The sequence below is a fragment of the Mobula hypostoma genome, chromosome 18 (genome assembly GCF_963921235.1).
Source record: "Mobula hypostoma chromosome 18, sMobHyp1.1, whole genome shotgun sequence".
In the NCBI taxonomy this organism is placed as follows: domain Eukaryota; kingdom Metazoa; phylum Chordata; class Chondrichthyes; order Myliobatiformes; family Myliobatidae; genus Mobula; species Mobula hypostoma.
The window spans coordinates 32103320-32119770 of NC_086114.1; the positions used below are offsets into that span (position 1 = coordinate 32103320).

General features: G+C 42.4%; 1 protein-coding gene across 6 annotated transcripts in view; it reads left to right on the top strand.

Annotated features, from left to right (window-relative positions):
- LOC134358439 (rho GTPase-activating protein 22-like) overlaps nucleotides 1-15549 on the top strand; it is a 520442-nt gene extending 504893 nt beyond the window's left edge. For all 6 annotated transcript variants that reach the window (XM_063070661.1, XM_063070660.1, XM_063070662.1 and 3 more), the window contains 2 exons: nucleotides 8500-9409; nucleotides 13366-15549. In XM_063070661.1, coding sequence (XP_062926731.1) covers nucleotides 8500-9409; nucleotides 13366-13591 — 1136 coding nt within the window. In that variant the 3' untranslated portion in view covers nucleotides 13592-15549. The remainder of the gene's footprint in view (nucleotides 1-8499; nucleotides 9410-13365) is intronic.
- Nucleotides 15550-16451: the final 902 nt, after the last annotated feature.

Here is a 16451-nt window from a genome sequence, read left to right on the forward strand (position 1 = left end):
TAATGTTGCCCATTGCCTACCCTATAAGATTCTGTGAGGAAAAACTTCAGCAGTTATATGGGCAGGTAGAACTACCTCCACCCAATTCATCATATGAATAACTTTCTCAGAAGGTTCTGTGGCTGCAGCCCATCCTGCCAGCACTGTGCGATTGCCCTGGCTCATTCGCCTGCCACTATCCGCTCTGTCGGGTGGGAAGGTGATTGGGTATGGGAAGCGGGCTAAAATTTAACTGAAGCTGGTAACTGCAGATGCATTGCATTCTAATTTCTGTACATCAGGAGTATTATGCTTTTGTTTTTGAGCAGAAAAGTTGTCATCAGTTCGGGTAAAACATGCCGCAGCACAATATGTAAGAACTTGCATTATGAAACATGCCGATATTACTGCCAGGCTCTCGCTTTCTTTAGGCATCTCCCATCCAGCGCAGTGTGTTGTAAACTATACTCTGAGAGGTTTCGTTACTTAACAGACATCCGGGATAGAAACTGAACTCTGCAGTGGGACGTTGTGATGCTGTCAGCAAGTGATTAGTTTTTCTATTTATATTGGGGAGGTAGTCACTTAATGCCATTTCTAGCTACTGTGGAGAAATTGGTGGTGAGATGCATTGCATCCATTTGGTGTGGGTATTCTAGGATTCTGACCCAGCGAGGAAGGAACAGTGTTACACATTTCCATACAGGTTTGAGTCATGGAGCATTAAACAGGGAATTTGGCTCGTCTAGTCCATGCCAAACCATTATTCTGCCTTTGACTTGGGCCATACCCCTCCCATTCTTGTAGTTATCTCAACTTCTCTCAAAGGTTATGGAAATGTTTAAAAAAAATCTAACCCACAACCACTATTTATGCTGGCAGCTCATCCCACACTTTCATCACCCTTTCAATGGAGTTCCCCCTCATGTTCCCCTTAAACATTTCACCTTTTGACCTCTAGTTCAACCTCAGTGGAAAAATCGTGCATTTATCCTCGCTATACCTCTGATGTTTAGGGAAGGCTGCGATATGTTAACAGTGATGCACTGAACTGTAACTCCTCTGAAAGGATAGGGGGCAGAATGTTTAGTAGACAGTGAAGATCAAGCTGACAATATGGTCCTCAGAGTATCGAACTTTTCAGAATGAAAAAGAAATTAAAATAGATTGGATGGGTGTCCATAACTATAATGATGCTACAAAGGCAGATATTGATTAAGGCACTTGGAGAGAGGCAATGTGCAGAGTGTGATTTAGATCAAACTTTTGTTTCACAAATTGTCTGAGAGGCAAATCAATTTAAAATAAACATGGCCAGGAAATGAAGTATAGAAATTATTATTGTAAACCATTTTTTTTCAGAGTTAGATCTGTGATAGAATGCTGACGTTAGAATTTTTTATTGAGTGCAACATAAAATCAATTGTACATTATCACATTGTACTGTTGTTTTTGTTCTGGTGAATTCTATTAATGTTCGTGAGATTACTCTTTTGTGGAAAAAAATTACTGGTAGCCGCATTGTTCCCAATAGTTCTTCCTCATAACTGACAGCAACTTCAGGGTTTCTATCTTGCAGGGCGCAGTATGTCAGATTGAAGTTCAGGTTTATTTTTTCCATGTGCAGAGAAACAAACAGTGAAATGCATCATTTGTGTTAACAACCAGCACACCCACGAGCATTGCCGCACATTCCAGCACCAATGTAGCATAACCACAATGTTCAGCAGAACAACACGAGAACCAACAGCAAGACAGGCCCCTTCCCGCACACAGAGACAAGCCTCCATCTTCAGGGCAGGCCACCTCCAGACCTCCAGTCGTTTGCCCTGGACTGTCAGACTCGTAACCTCCATTCCCTGACCTGGACTTGCAGGTATTGGGCTTCTGGAACAATTAGGTTTCGAGAATGCACTCAGGAGCTGAAATCTAATAATTTTAGGATTGCAGCAGCTTCTCCATTAAAAGGAGGACAACGGCTGCAAAGGGCAAAATGATAATTAATATAAATCCAATAAAAACATGTACAATTTTGAATTATTTTAATATAACATGCTAATATTTTCAAAGCTTAGCAGTTGGTATGGTCATAGTACAGAATTAGGCCATTTGGTCCATACTGCAGTACACTAGTTACTCCCACATGTACTTAGAAACATAGAAACATAGAAAATAGGTGCAGGAGTAGGCCATTCGGCCCTTCGAGCCTGCACCGCCATTTATTATGATCATGGCTGATCATCCAACTCAGAACCCTGCACCAGCCTTCCCTCCATACCCTCTGATCCCCCGAGCCACAAGGGCCATATCTAACTCCCTCTTAAATATAAGCAATGAACTGGCCTCAACTGTTTCCTGTGGCAGAGAATTCCACAGATTCGCCACTCTCTGTGTGAAGAAGTTTTTCCTAATCTCAGTCCTAAAAGGCTTCGCCTTTATCCTCAAACCGTGACCCCTCGTTCTGGACTTCCCAACATCGGGAACAATCTTCCTGCATCTAGCCTGTCCAATCCCTTTAGGATTTTATACGTTTCAATCAGATCCCCCCTCAATCTTCTAAATTACAACGACTACAAGCCTAGTTCATCCAGTCTTTCTTCATATGAAAGTCCTGCCATCCCAGGAATCAATCTGGTGAACCTTCTTTGTACTCCCTCTATGGCAAGGATGTCTTTCCTCAGATTAGGGGACCAAAACTGCACACAATACTCTAGGTGTGGTCTCACCAAGGCCTTGTACAACTGCAGTAGTACCTCCCTGCTCCTGTACTCGAATCCTCTTGCTATAAATGCCAGCATACCATTCGCCTTTTTCACCGCCTGCTGTACCTGCATGCCCACTTTCAATGACTGGTGTATAATGACACCCAGGTCTCATTGCACCTCCCCTTTTCCTAATTGGCCACCATTCAGATAATAATCTGTTTTCCTATTTTTGCCACCAAAGTGGATAACTTCACATTTATCCACATTAAATTGCATCTGCCATGAATTTCCCCACTCACCCAACCTATCCAAGTCACCCTGCATCCTCTTAGCATCCTCCTCACAGCTAAAACTGCCGCCCAGCTTCGTGTCATCCGCAATCTTGGAGATGCTGCATTTAATTCCCTCATCCAAGTCATTAATATATATTGTAAACAACTGGGGTCCCAGCACTGAGCCTTGCGGTACCCCACTAGTCACTGCCTGCCATTCTGAAAAGGTCCCGTTTATTCCCACTCTTTGCTTCCTGTCTGCTAACCAATTCTCTATCCACATCAATACCTTACCCACAATACCGTGTGTTTTAAGTTTGCACACTAATCTCCTGTGTGGGACCTTGTCAAAAGCCTTTTGAAAATCCAAATATACCACATCCACTGGTTCTCCCCTATCCACTCTACTAGTTACATCCTTAAAAAATTCTATGAGATTCGTCAGACATGATTTTCCTTTCACAAATCCATGCTGACTTTGTCCGATGATTTCACTGCTTTCCAAATGTGCTGTTATCACATCTTTGATAACTGACTCCAGCAGTTTCCCCACCACCGAGTTAGGCTAACCGGTCTATAATTCCCCGGTTTCTCTCTCCCTCCTTTTTTAAAAAGTGGGATTACATTAGCCACCCTCCAATCCTCAGGAACTAGTCCAGAATCTAACGAGTTTTGAAAAATTATCACTAATGCATCCACTATTTCTTGGGATACTTCCTTAAGCACTCTGGAATGCAGACCATCTGGCCCTGGGGATTTATCTGCCTTTAATCCCTTCAATTTACTTAACACCACTTCCCTACTAACATGTATTTCGCTCAGTTCCTCCATCTCACTGGAACCTCTGTCCCCTACTATTTCTGGAAGATTATTTATGTTCTCCTTAGTGAAGACAGAACCAAAGTAATTATTCAATTGGTCTGCCATGTCCTTGCTCCCCATAATCAATTCATCTGTTTCTGTCTGCAGGGGACCTACATTTGTCTTTACCAGTCTTTTCCTTTTTACATATCTATAAAAGCTTTCTCTGTAACTTTGCAATATTGTCCTCACATTTATATTGTCCAGTTGCCTGTTGAAGGCCATAGACGAACCTGCCTCCACCACATCTGCAAAGTCAAAGGTGTTACAAAGTCAAGGTCGAGTTTGTTGTCAAATGCACAAGTGGCATGTATGAAAATGGTACATGCAGCAGTATCACAGGCACGGAGCATCATCTAAGTAGCATTCACAAGGCAGTGTAGTCCAAATTCCAACCACACTTTTTGAAAGTATTTCTTTGCGTCACTCTTGGTTCTGATCCCCTTTGTTTTATACATGGCACATCTGGTGATAATATTTTTAACATGAGACACTTTAGAAACTTTAATTTTTTAACAGGCAGCCTAGTTTAAGGCTGGGTGTTTGTTGCCAATTAAAGATTTTTTAAAAATCTTTTTCATCGGCAGGGATGTCTCGTCTCTCCCACCACCCAAGTGATTTTGTGTCTGTGTCTGTGTGTGTGTGTGTGCATGTGGAAGCCACTGCTCCTATATCAAGCCCCACTGTAATATATATATATATATATATTATATATATATGTAATTATATTCAGGATGCCCCAGGATTAGTTTGATCAGCACTGGGCACATTGTGAAATATAAGTAGTTGTATAAACTTGTAAATTGTACAATGAAAGATTCCAAGTTATCAGTTCGTTAGGAATTCTATTGACCTACATATCCTTTGAACAGTTCACGTTCACAAATAGCATTAAAATTAATGATGGGTCTTGACCTCAAATGTCAATTGTCAGTTTTCCTCCACAGTTGCTGAGTTCCTCCAGCCTGTTTTTGCATACCAATTAATGATTCTGTTTGTATGCTATTTTGTATCAGTGCTGTCACTGCCTTTTCTCCTGACTCTCTTTTCCCCGAGATATTGCCCTATTGTCTTGATCATTTCTTTTAGTTTCATTTTTATTTTGCTATTATTTAATAAATCTCCTGTTGCCTGATTGATACTGGAGGAAAGCAGTGGGTAAAGTTCAAGGAGTGCTGCATTAATTATAGCCATTTTCAACTTTCTCCGAAGAAACACCCTTTGGGCAAACGTCTTGTGTTTGAATCTCATTTTGCCATTATTTTCTGTATGATCCCTAGTTCCCAAATGACTTTGATCAAGGATTGCAAATCAGGAAGGGCATTGGATACCATGCCACCATAAGATATAGGAGCAGAATTAGGCCATTTGGCCCATCTAGTCTGCTCCGCCATTTCATCATGGCTGATCTATTTTCCCTCTCAGCCCCAATCTCCTGCCTTCTCCCCGTATCCCTTCATGTCCTGACTGATCGAGAATCTATCAACATCTGCCTTAAATATTACCAATGACTTGGCCTCCACAGCTGCCTGTGGCAACAACTTCCACAGACTCACAACTCCCAGGCTAACGAAATTCCTCCTCATCTTTGTTCTAAGAGGATGCCCCTCCCTCTGTTCTGAGGCTGTGTCCTGTGGTTGTAAAAGGATGAAGATTGCTGATTGGCAGGGAATAGAGGGAGCCTTTTCTGGTTGGAGGTGAATGGGTGGCTGAGAAACTGGTGCAGGGGGCAGGGTTCCTTTATGGTATAAAGAAAATATTGGAAGGAGACACTGAGAGATACAGAATGTAAATACGCCCTTTGGCCTATCCAGTCCATACCGATCATCAACCACCCATTTTACACTAATCCCAGATGAATACCACTCACCCAGATTTTAGGGGCAATTTACAGTGGCCAGTAAACCACCCTGTGCTGTTTGGGATGTGGGAAGAAACCGGAGCACCAGAGGAATCACAAGCTCCACACAGACAGCACCCAAAGTCAGTAACGAACCTGGGTCTCTGCCACTGCACAGCATTGACTCTGTGTCACTAAAATCAACAAAGTAGACAATTGCTAATGGTGATTATAAAGTCACTGTGAAATCAAAATCAAATCAAAGTTCAAACTAGTTTGAAGAAATAATATCAGCATCTGCTATATGTTTCGACATAAGATTTTAGGAAATGGGTTGCACCTACAGTTCAACTTGAGCCATTCCTGTGAGGTTTAGTTGGCACACTGGCTTAGCTGGTAGGACCACTGCCCAGTGCTAATGACCAGACTGAATTCTGGTCTTGGGTGTGTAAATTGTACAGAGAACAAAAAAACCTAGAATGTCAGTCAGTTAGGAATTATGTTGACCAATGTTCCTTCTAAGTTGTGTGCACGCACACAACTTTTGCTACTGGCACACAAAGGAATTTAAACCACGTTCAAAAGGTTGTCACCCTGTATCTGGTTGACATGTTAAGTATATTTCACAATCGTACACAATCACATTTCCTTTTCCGGTTTCTGCTGCGGACAGTGTTGACAATGTGGAGTTTGGATGATATGTCTGCAGATTTTAGAACTGGCTTATTTACTGTTTTTATGAAAGAATTTATTCAGTGCGCACACACACGTTGTTGTTACTGGGCAAAAAGTTTGACAACACAAGATTTTTGTGCAGACTGGTCATTACAAATTAGAGGGAACATTGATGTTGACCTACATCATTTAAATGATCCATCACAAAGTAACATCACAAATAATGATTCTGTTTGTATAGTGATAACTAGTATTGGTGTAATCGAGTTGAGTATGATCTCCAAGGAGCTTGTGTTTTGGTGGGTCCTCTGATATCTGATAACCATTACTGCTATTGCAGTCTTTTCTTTACACTCTCTTCTCCCCAAATTATTACCTGGTTGTTTTGATCTTTTCTTTTAGTCTCTTTATTGTTGGGTTAAATTTGACCGTGATGCATGGATTCTGGTGGGGAGGGAACTGAGAATAAATACCTTGAATTGCGAGCAGGATGAGTGTAAATGGGTGGTTGGGCAGCATGGACTCAGTACCTGTCTCCAAGCTGTTTATCCTTCTGCCTCTCCCACTGTGTCTACACTAAACCCCCCCGGCTGTTTTAATGATGTCCTATTGATTGGTGCTTTCCGTCTGGGCTTCTGATGACGTTGGAATGTGCAAAGAAGAGCACACAGGGCACCCTTAGTAACTTACAGCAAATTTTGGCTGAAGCAGGAAAACTAAAATGCAGCAGATGCTGGAGACCTGAAATAAAATCAGAAAATGCTTGAAACACAGGAGAAAATGGGGTTACTGTTCATGGTCAAATACTTTTCAGCAGTGAAACATACATTGTATATCTCTTGCTCTCAGCATTCCAGTATTTTCTGTACTCTGTTAAAAGCATTGCAATGGAATAATGTGGGATAATATGATGGACATCTTGTTTTAGGCTGTGGCTCAGGGGTTCTTCTGGGTAGTGTGCTCAAAATTCACCGCCACCCTATCATCCTCAAGCTCAAATAACACCACGGGAAGTGAGGCAGTGTTGGGGCCACTGACTTTCTGCTGACATGTTAAACTAAGCCCTGCCTGCTGTCTTAGATCCTGTCTTATCCCTACTGTTCCGGCTTAAACAGCATCTCTCAAGCAGGTTGTGTGGTCCATACTGTGGGATCTTGCGGTGCACACACTGGCCAGTAAGTTTCCCACATTACAGCTGAGACTAAACTTAGTTTGATTTAATGTTCAGAGGCATTTGCAGAAGATCAGAAGTTGTCCTTGAATTGGCAAAATCACACATTGTGTGCCAATAGTCATCGACTATTAATCAGGTAAGCCCCAAGTTGAGGGTATTTTAGTGCTCATTGTCCAGAACAGGAAAAAAAAGAGTGGTATGAACTGAAACTACCAAACTCGCATCAAAAGTTCCCTTTGAGGCAGAGAGGTAGGCAAGCAAACAGGTTTCATTTTCAGTGTTATTCCTGGTCAATAAGAATGTAGCAGTGGGTTTACATTTCTGTTTGAAGTGGGGAATTGACTATAAGGCATAGGAGCAAAATTAGGCCAATGGCCCATTGAGACTGCTCTGCCTTTCCATTATGGCTGAGCTATTATCCCTCCCAACCCCATTCTCCTGCCTTCTCCTCGTAACCTTGGCTGTTACTAATCAAGAACCTATCAACCTCCTCTTTATGACTTGGCCTCCACAGTTATCTGAGGCAACAAATTCCACGGATTCACCACCCTCTGGCTAAAGAAATTCCTCCTCATTTCTTTTCTAAAGGGGTATCCTTCTATTCTGAGGCTGTGCCCTCTGGTCGGAGATTCCTTCACAATAGGAAATATCCTTTCCACATCCACCTTATATATTCGATAGGTGTTGAGAATTAAAGTTGTTCTTAAAATGGGGCCATGAGTAAAGAAGTAATAAAGTATGAAATTGGATCCTATGTACTACCAGAAAAGTAATCCTTTCATAATATAGTGACAACTTAGTAACCACAGCTCAAGTAGCCAGTGGCTCAGTTCCTCATGGGAGCACAGATTGAACCATAATCATCAGAGAACAAAATCTCAGTGTTTTTGTAAGAAGGGGACCTTGCTCAAATGTGCAGCTGAGTTTAATTTCCATTGTGGCAAGTCCATTGAAGGTAACTTGCTTTGTTTTGTTCCCCTGTCCCTCCAACAGGTACGTCCCTGGTGCAGCATCTCATGACCGTGCTGATCAGTGAACACAACAGGCTCTTCCCCATCATTTCCAGTGACGTTCCGGTCCCCCAGCCCGACATGAGGTTGCTGAGCAAGCGCTGCCTGGTGGAGTGGGTGTCGGAGGAAGAGAGTGAAGAGGCCAGGGCTGACGATCGGGCGAGGAGCTCCTGCAACAGTGCCACCTCACTGGACGTGAACGTGAGCACCCCCGTGACTGTTTCCAAAAATGCACCTCGAGACCGAGCAGACAGGCCCGTGGCCGGCAGTACCAGCCCGGGCAGAAGACTTCAGACTCTCCCTGGCTGGAAATACTCCTTTAAACAGACAGGAGGAAGGTCCAGCAGTGCTAAAGTGGGTGGCTCGACTTTAGATATTCCACACTTAACATCCAGTGGGAATTGGCTAATGAATGGATTGTCTTCACTACGAGGACACAGAAGGACTTCCTCTGGCGACAGGGTCAAAGAATCCGGGTCTTCCCGTCTATCAACCTATGATAACGTGCCATCGTCCAACCTTTCCCTGAGCGCTGGCGACAGGCACAGTGTGGCCAGCACCACCTGGTCAACGTCATCCTGTGAAATTTCCGTAGCCGACTCCAGCAGTTCCCTAACGTGTCAGGAAAGTGACTCTCTGGCGCTCAACTGCACGAAAGCAGAGTGGCCGGCGCAGGTCACCCAGCCACAGGGCGAGGCGCCGGGGAGTGAGCCCTGCAACGGGAGCGAGGGGTTTGACGTGTGCATCAGCAGCGCGAGCTGCAGCGAGAACAGTGACTTGCTCTTTGCGTCCAATGACTCGGCCACGTGCTCGAAAGCACTTCAGAGCCTAGTCACGCAGCTCAAGTCAGAACTGACCAAACAAAGGGCAGAGTACGAAACCAGGATTAAAAGGTGACGAGACCTATAGTTAAGGTTTACATAGTTGCTTTCTGAGTTCCATTTCGGAGTTTTATATGTGGATCTGCACCAGGGTCAGTATGTGATTTTGCATGCAATTGAAGAAAGGCTTTATGTTCACAGTAGCAAGCCCTTCTGGCCCAGTTACACCTATGTGACCAATTAACCCGTATGTCTTTGAAAGGAGGAAACTGGATCACCTGGAGGAAACTCAGGCAGTCACAGGGAGAACATACAGACAGCGGCAGGAATTGAACCTGAGTCACTGCTGCTTTAATTGTGTGCAGAAGAGTAAGTGTTTCAGCCTACATCCAAAATCACTGGGTGAAGAAAGCACTGGCACCTGCACAAAACAGGCGTGTTTGAATCCACTACTTACACCAGTGCAGTACAGTGTGGTACTGCACTGGATCCAGTGAATTGGCAGTGAGATGGGTGCAGGTCGTGGAACCCGAAAGAATCCAGTAGCTGTACCCTCTCTGTCTCTGGATCAATGAGGTATAAGATTATACTCTTCCCTGTGCCTACAACGAGGGCAGCATTGACATGGTACGTGAGGGACCAGGGAGAGGTGACCACAGTGTAAGGCCCTGCTGCTGCCAGATTCAATTCCTCATTCAAGAGGAAGGCTTCCATTAGCAGGAACATAAATGGAATCCAGGCATTTCAATAAGATCATGTCTTTTTTTCTTAACATGGTAAAACTTCCCTGCATCACAATCTTGAATGACTTTAATGGGGATTTCAAATTTACTCCAAAACATGATTAAGGTCTTCTCTTCTGTTAAAGTTTAAAGTAAGTAGTTTTTTTAAAAAATTGGACAAATATTGTACACATAAAATTCCATCCACCAGAATCCTGCTTTTAAGTGTTTTGAGTCCTGCTGCAAAGGATTCAGGAAGTGAGGGTGGATTATGGATCATTAAAAACTATAATCTGAACTTGGTTCTATCATCCTGCCTCTGCCCTCTGACATTCCCTAAGGTGTTCCGTTTGGTCACTCGGCTCCAGTCAGTCATCTTTCTCCTTCACTGCATTTTATGAACTCCGAACTACCCACCTCCTCCTCTCCAAACCATCTTTTCCCTAGCAAAAACATCCTTCCTATCCACCTACCTATCACCTCCTTCAATTTTCCATAAAACTATAAAACATAGGAACAGAATTAGTCCATTGGGCCCATCGAGTCTGTTCCACCATTCCTTCAGGTCCGATTTATTATCTCTTCTCCGCCCCAAACTCCTGCTTCCTCAGCATGACCTTTGACACCCTTACTAATCAAGAACCTATCAAACTCCACTTTAAATATACCCAAAGACTTGGCCTCCACAGTCATCGGTAACAATGAATTCCACAGATTCACCACCCTCTGGCTAAAGAAATTCCTCCTCATTTCTGTTCTAAAGGGATATCTCTATTCTGAGGCTCTTCCTTCTGGTCCTAGACTCCCCCACCATAGGAAACATCCTCTTCACATCCACTCTATATAGGCCTTTCAATATTCGACAGATCCCCCTGATTCTTCTAATCTCCCATCAGTTAATTTCAAAACTGTTTGAACTTTCTCCAAGCATGTTTCATGTGGATCTGACACAATCCTCTCCCATTTCATGAACATTTTGTTCAGCCAGGCTTCTGGTGATTCAGACAGACAAAACACAGGTGGCTACTTGCAGACACTTTAAGAGGCAGGTGTTTAACGGCTTTTCCTTCTTTTTTCCTGTTATCAGCCTTTCAGACTGCAAGCTGTTGGCATGTTGACATGCAGCTTGTTTAGTGATAACTAACAGAGCAGCTGGTGAAACGATAAGATACTTTGAGCAATCTGAGTGCCAGGATCTTTAAACAAGCATGTTTCTAAGGGAAGTCAATTGTGGATATCTCTCTGGAATCTTTATTACAGGCTGCCTTAATGAAAGCTTATTTTCGGGAGAGTGTTCAGACTGTAACTTTGGTTATCATTGTTAAAGAGGCAAGGTTGGAGTATACTAAATCCTTGCAAACAAGAGAAAATCTGCAGATGCTGGAAATCCGAGCAACACACACAAAATGCTGGGGGAACTCAGCAGGCCAGGCAGAATCTGTGGAAGAGAGTTCAGTCGACATTTTGGGCCGAGACCCTTCATCAGGACTGGAGAAATAAAAAGATGAGAAGTCAGAATAAGAAGGTGAAACTGGGAGGGGGGGAGGAGTGAAGTAAAGAGCTGGGAAGTTGATTGGTGAATCAGATACACTGCTGAAGAAGGAGAAATCTGATAGGCGAGGACAGAAGGCCATGGAAGAAGAAAAAAGGGGAGGAGCACCAGAGGGAGGTGATGGGACAGGTAAGGAGATAAGGCGAGAGAGGGAAATGGGAATGGTGAATTTGGGGGGGGGGGACATTATCAGAAATTTGAGAAATTGATGTTCATGCCTTGAGGTTGGGCCCTACCCAGATGGAATATAAGGTGTTGCTTCTCCAGCCTGAGTGTGGCCTCATCGTGGCAGTAGAAGAGGCCATGGACATGTTGGAATGGGAATGTGAAGTGGAATTAAAATGGGTGGCCACTGGGAGATCCCGCTTTTTCTAGTAGGTGCTCGGCAAAGTGGTCTCGTAATCTACATCGAATCTCAACGATATACATGAGGCCGCACTGGGAGCACCGGATACAGTTGATGACCCCAGCAGACTCACGGGTGAAGTGTTGCCTCACCTGGAAGGACTGTTTGGGGCCCTGAATGGTAGTGAGGGAGGATACTCACATACTACAAAAGTAAGTCTTTAAGTCTTAGACTCTAAGATAAACTGACATTTTTGCCAGCCGGTGGTGCAGTGGCATCCATAACGGACCTCAAGGCGAATGTCCTGGGTTTGAATCTGGCCGGCTCCTCGCACGCTTTCCTTTCTGTTGGGTTGAGCGTTGAGCTAGCAACTTGTCCTCGTAAAAAAAAAACAGACAAATGCTATAGAAATGGCAAGGTTGCTGCCCGATTCACCACAAGGTATGGAAATGAACAACAACAAACTGACATTCATGAGAGTTATAACTGAGAGTTGATGTTCGTTTTCATGTACTGAATCCATTCCGATGCACTAGTCCCATCTAGTGGTGCCAAGGCATTAGTTATTTCAATAATATTTCCCACAATTCCTGTTTCTTTTAGCTGTACCTTGAGTTATCAGCCCTGTTTTCATAAATTCACCTTCGAATGAGCATTTTTATTTGGTCTTGATGTCTTTTTGGTTCTTCTGATGTATATCAATCTATCACCTCTCACAAAATTCAATGCAAACTTGTCTATTTGTCTCTCACTTGTTGAGAATAAAAGTAGTAACTGATCAGATGATTCAATTAACATGGACTTAAACCAAAACACTTGAAGCTAAATCCTGTCTAGATATTTGAATAGTGAAAAACCAAAGCACCTTTGGCAAAAGTAAGGAGGTACTATAATTAAGAATGGAATTTCACTTCTTGTATGTGAGTATGAGGTGACATTACAACAATCGAAAGGTCAATATAGAAGGCAAGCCCAAGCTAACAGTATCAGTCTACCATCACAGCAGGACTTGTATGTGTCTGGAACAAAGAACGGGGCAGAAAAAAAATCATTGCAAATGCTACCCACCCTGCAAAATGCCTTTTCCTAAAACTCCCCTCTGGAAATGCTTTAGGGCTAGTAAAATAAAGACTTCACGGCATCTTAAAAGCTTCTTCCTCAGGCAGTTAATCTGATTGACTATTCTATCTATTACCCGAGTCACTACACTGCACTGTAATCACTTTAAACCACTGTTTATAATGCTGTTTACATGCTGGTGTTTATGCACATTTTATTCCATAGCTGTATTTTAACCTCTAAAGAATTATGTAAAATATTAAGTTATTCTTTATAGTTGTTGAATGTTATTGCTGCATGTCGCATCAGCACAGAAGTATATTTGATCCTTGATCATTGATTTCTTCAGGCTTGAGGAGTCCAGCACAGAGCTGAGAGTGCAAGTGAACAAACTGGAAGAAGAGCTGGACCAAGGGAAAAAGAAATACACCATGCTTGAGATTAGGATGCGGAACGCAGACCGGGCACGTGAGGACGCGGAGAAGAGAAACCTCCTCCTGCAGAAGGAAATGGAGGACTTCTTTGCCACGTTAGGAGACTTTACACTGGAATCCAGGGAACCCAATCCCAAGTAGCAAAATCTGTTCTTAAAACTGCAACATGCCAGACCACAAAGACATATGTTTACAAACATAATTGATATTTTATAAGAAGCATATGCATTTATTTTTAATGATATGATTTAATGTGGTATGAGCATTAATAGTCATTTATGTTTTGTACTACTCATGCTTTTTTGTTGCTGTTGGAAAGGCTCTCGTGGGCCCCACAGGCTGTTTACATATTGATTTTCTGCAAGTAGATATTTGGAAATTAGTATGTCTTCTGTTTAAGCCCATTCCAAAGAGTCCCAAACCCTGTTTCTGCTCAAGAAGCAACCATGTTTACAACGTGATGAGGCTTATTTCCTCTCTGTACATCGAGACATTGTGATGGTGCAACAATCTGGTGGGTCTGAAAGTGAGGTGGAAAAGTTAAACGCAGGACTTTTTCTTTCTCCCCCCACCCCCCAAAAAAAATCAGGCTGTAATTCACCTCATTCAGTTTCTTGGAGTCAAATTGTCATGTCTGTGTAATTTACAGTAAACCGCTAATGATCAGTTGTCCAATTATTGGGAACTCTGGGTGTTTTTGCACACAGTTCCTCATTAATCCAGAGTGGGAGCTGGATGTCAGCCAGATGTCGGGTTTGGAAAACTACCAATACGAGCATGGTTAATTGCCCATTTACAGTTAGACTGCACAAAACAAGCCCATCAAACACTCTTTTACATGAATCCTATACTGGTCCAATTTTAAGAAGAAAAATCTCCCTTTAGTTCATCTGAAGTTCTGCTATTCACCACCACACTAGAGTATATGGTACAGTGGCCAGTTATCCTCCCAAGCCATTTGTCTTTGGGATGTGGGAAGAAACTGAAGCTCCCAGGAGAAACCCACCATATCACAAGACTTCACACAGACCAACCTCAAGATCTTTGAAGCAGTATCATTCATTGCCTGTGCTCACAGTGAAAAAGGTACAAGCTGAAACTCACATGTTCTATGTCCCCAGGTTTGACTACACTGTCATGCCGCTGCTTGTTATACTACTGTGTAACATGTTTAATAAATGTTTTAGACGATAGTGCAGAAAACCTGCTACTCCAGTTTACATCTGGACTATTGCAGTGAGAGTAAACAGATTGTCAATTTTTGGTTAGCCTCTGAGTACCTCTGCATATCTATTAGTTTCCACCTCTTCTCAGTGGACTGCTGATTCACGCAGAATGTTACGCTCTTTGTCAGTAATTTTGGAACCACTGCGACAGCTCAGAGTTGTGCCGAAGCTGTCTTGCAGCAATGCTATGTAAGGCTGCCACCTAGAGGTATTAACACAGCTCTACACACACAGTTTAATTCGGGCGCGATGGGACGCCAGTTCTCCAATTACGGATTGTTTGAAATGACTGTGTATGGTTCAGTCTTTCTGCTCGGTATGCAGATCAGAAACAAAAAAAAAACTGGGAAAAGTAAACTGTTAGTGGACAGGCAAAAATGTTACAAACATTGAAGCAAGGAGCTTTCAATAACATGAGAACCTCTCTGCATTATGAGTTATGATCTTCATTTGAAGAGCAATACCATCAAATTTCTGTGTTTCTGATTTCCACACATTTAGTAATTCCTTTCTTGCTCACCATATCAAACACCAGTATTTCTATATCAGACATCCAGGTTATGCAGACAGTAATGATCTGATTCACTCAGCTTGAGAAAAATCGACGGAATTAGGTATTTTCTAGAAAAAAACGATTAAAATATTATTCCTTGTAACTGTTAGCCATTGAAATACCGAACTTTAATGGCTACCTGTTCATTTAGCCTATTTTTTAAATTATAGAAATAGATTAATATTAACATTGTATCATAAAGTTGTCCCTGTTTCAAGTTTTTCCCTGTCCCTATGTACAATTGACCAAATTGGCTGGATCCAAGCACAAGTTTCATACTGTTAAATTGCTGTAGACTTGAGGGGATGTGGAGGAACCTGTATTCATATTAATGAGTAATAAATTAGAGCACAAGATATTGTCTGAAATGGTGCTGGGATAAAGCATCACTAAATCCATGAGTAGAGCCTCACTGGATAATGCGTTCAGATAATTGTCCAAGAGACTTGGTGTGAATTAACTCAGCTCCTAGAAGGAGGAAATGATAAACTGTGGTTTCCGTAACTTTCCTGTGCATGGTGCATTCGCACAGAAAGCCAAAGTCTTTTTAGAATGAAGGTTAATCAGCTTCTTATTGATCGCCACGGTTACTGCCTGTTCTCATTGCCGGCATTTTGTGTTTTATTTCTACGTGGAAGATATTTTAACACTCCCTATGATATCACATTCGTTGTCCTTTGATCCAGATACAGCAAATTTTCCTTAAAGTGCAATCCTGTTCAGATGACGGGCTGATCACAGCTGAAATGCTTCTTCGACTGTTTGAAACCTTTGAATATTTAACCAGTTGCTCATCTTTAAAAAAAACTTTTATACAGAGACAGATAATAAAATCTAAAAGCACTCAGTAGGGCCCCCACAGGATTCAGGTACTTTAGATCATGAATGCATGCCAATGTGCTCTTGATCAAGGAGACATAAATGCCACAATTGATTTTATTTCATGTCAGTCTTTGGTTTGCTGTCTCCAAAAAAATTCGATATATCATTCAAGGAAAGATTGGCAGTAGTTTTAAGCTCCCGTTCCACAGAGGCCATCAAAATATGAATCTAGATACATCATCCACTCTTCTCAATGCTTTTCAAACATTCCTCCTAGTCTAAGCTGTGGGATGAGAAACACAGCAAAATGTTGTGACTGTATATTTCAATTAATGACCTTAATGTGTAACTGATCAATACAGGTTCAATAAAAACCATCGTGTAAAAGGGCAAAGGTCAT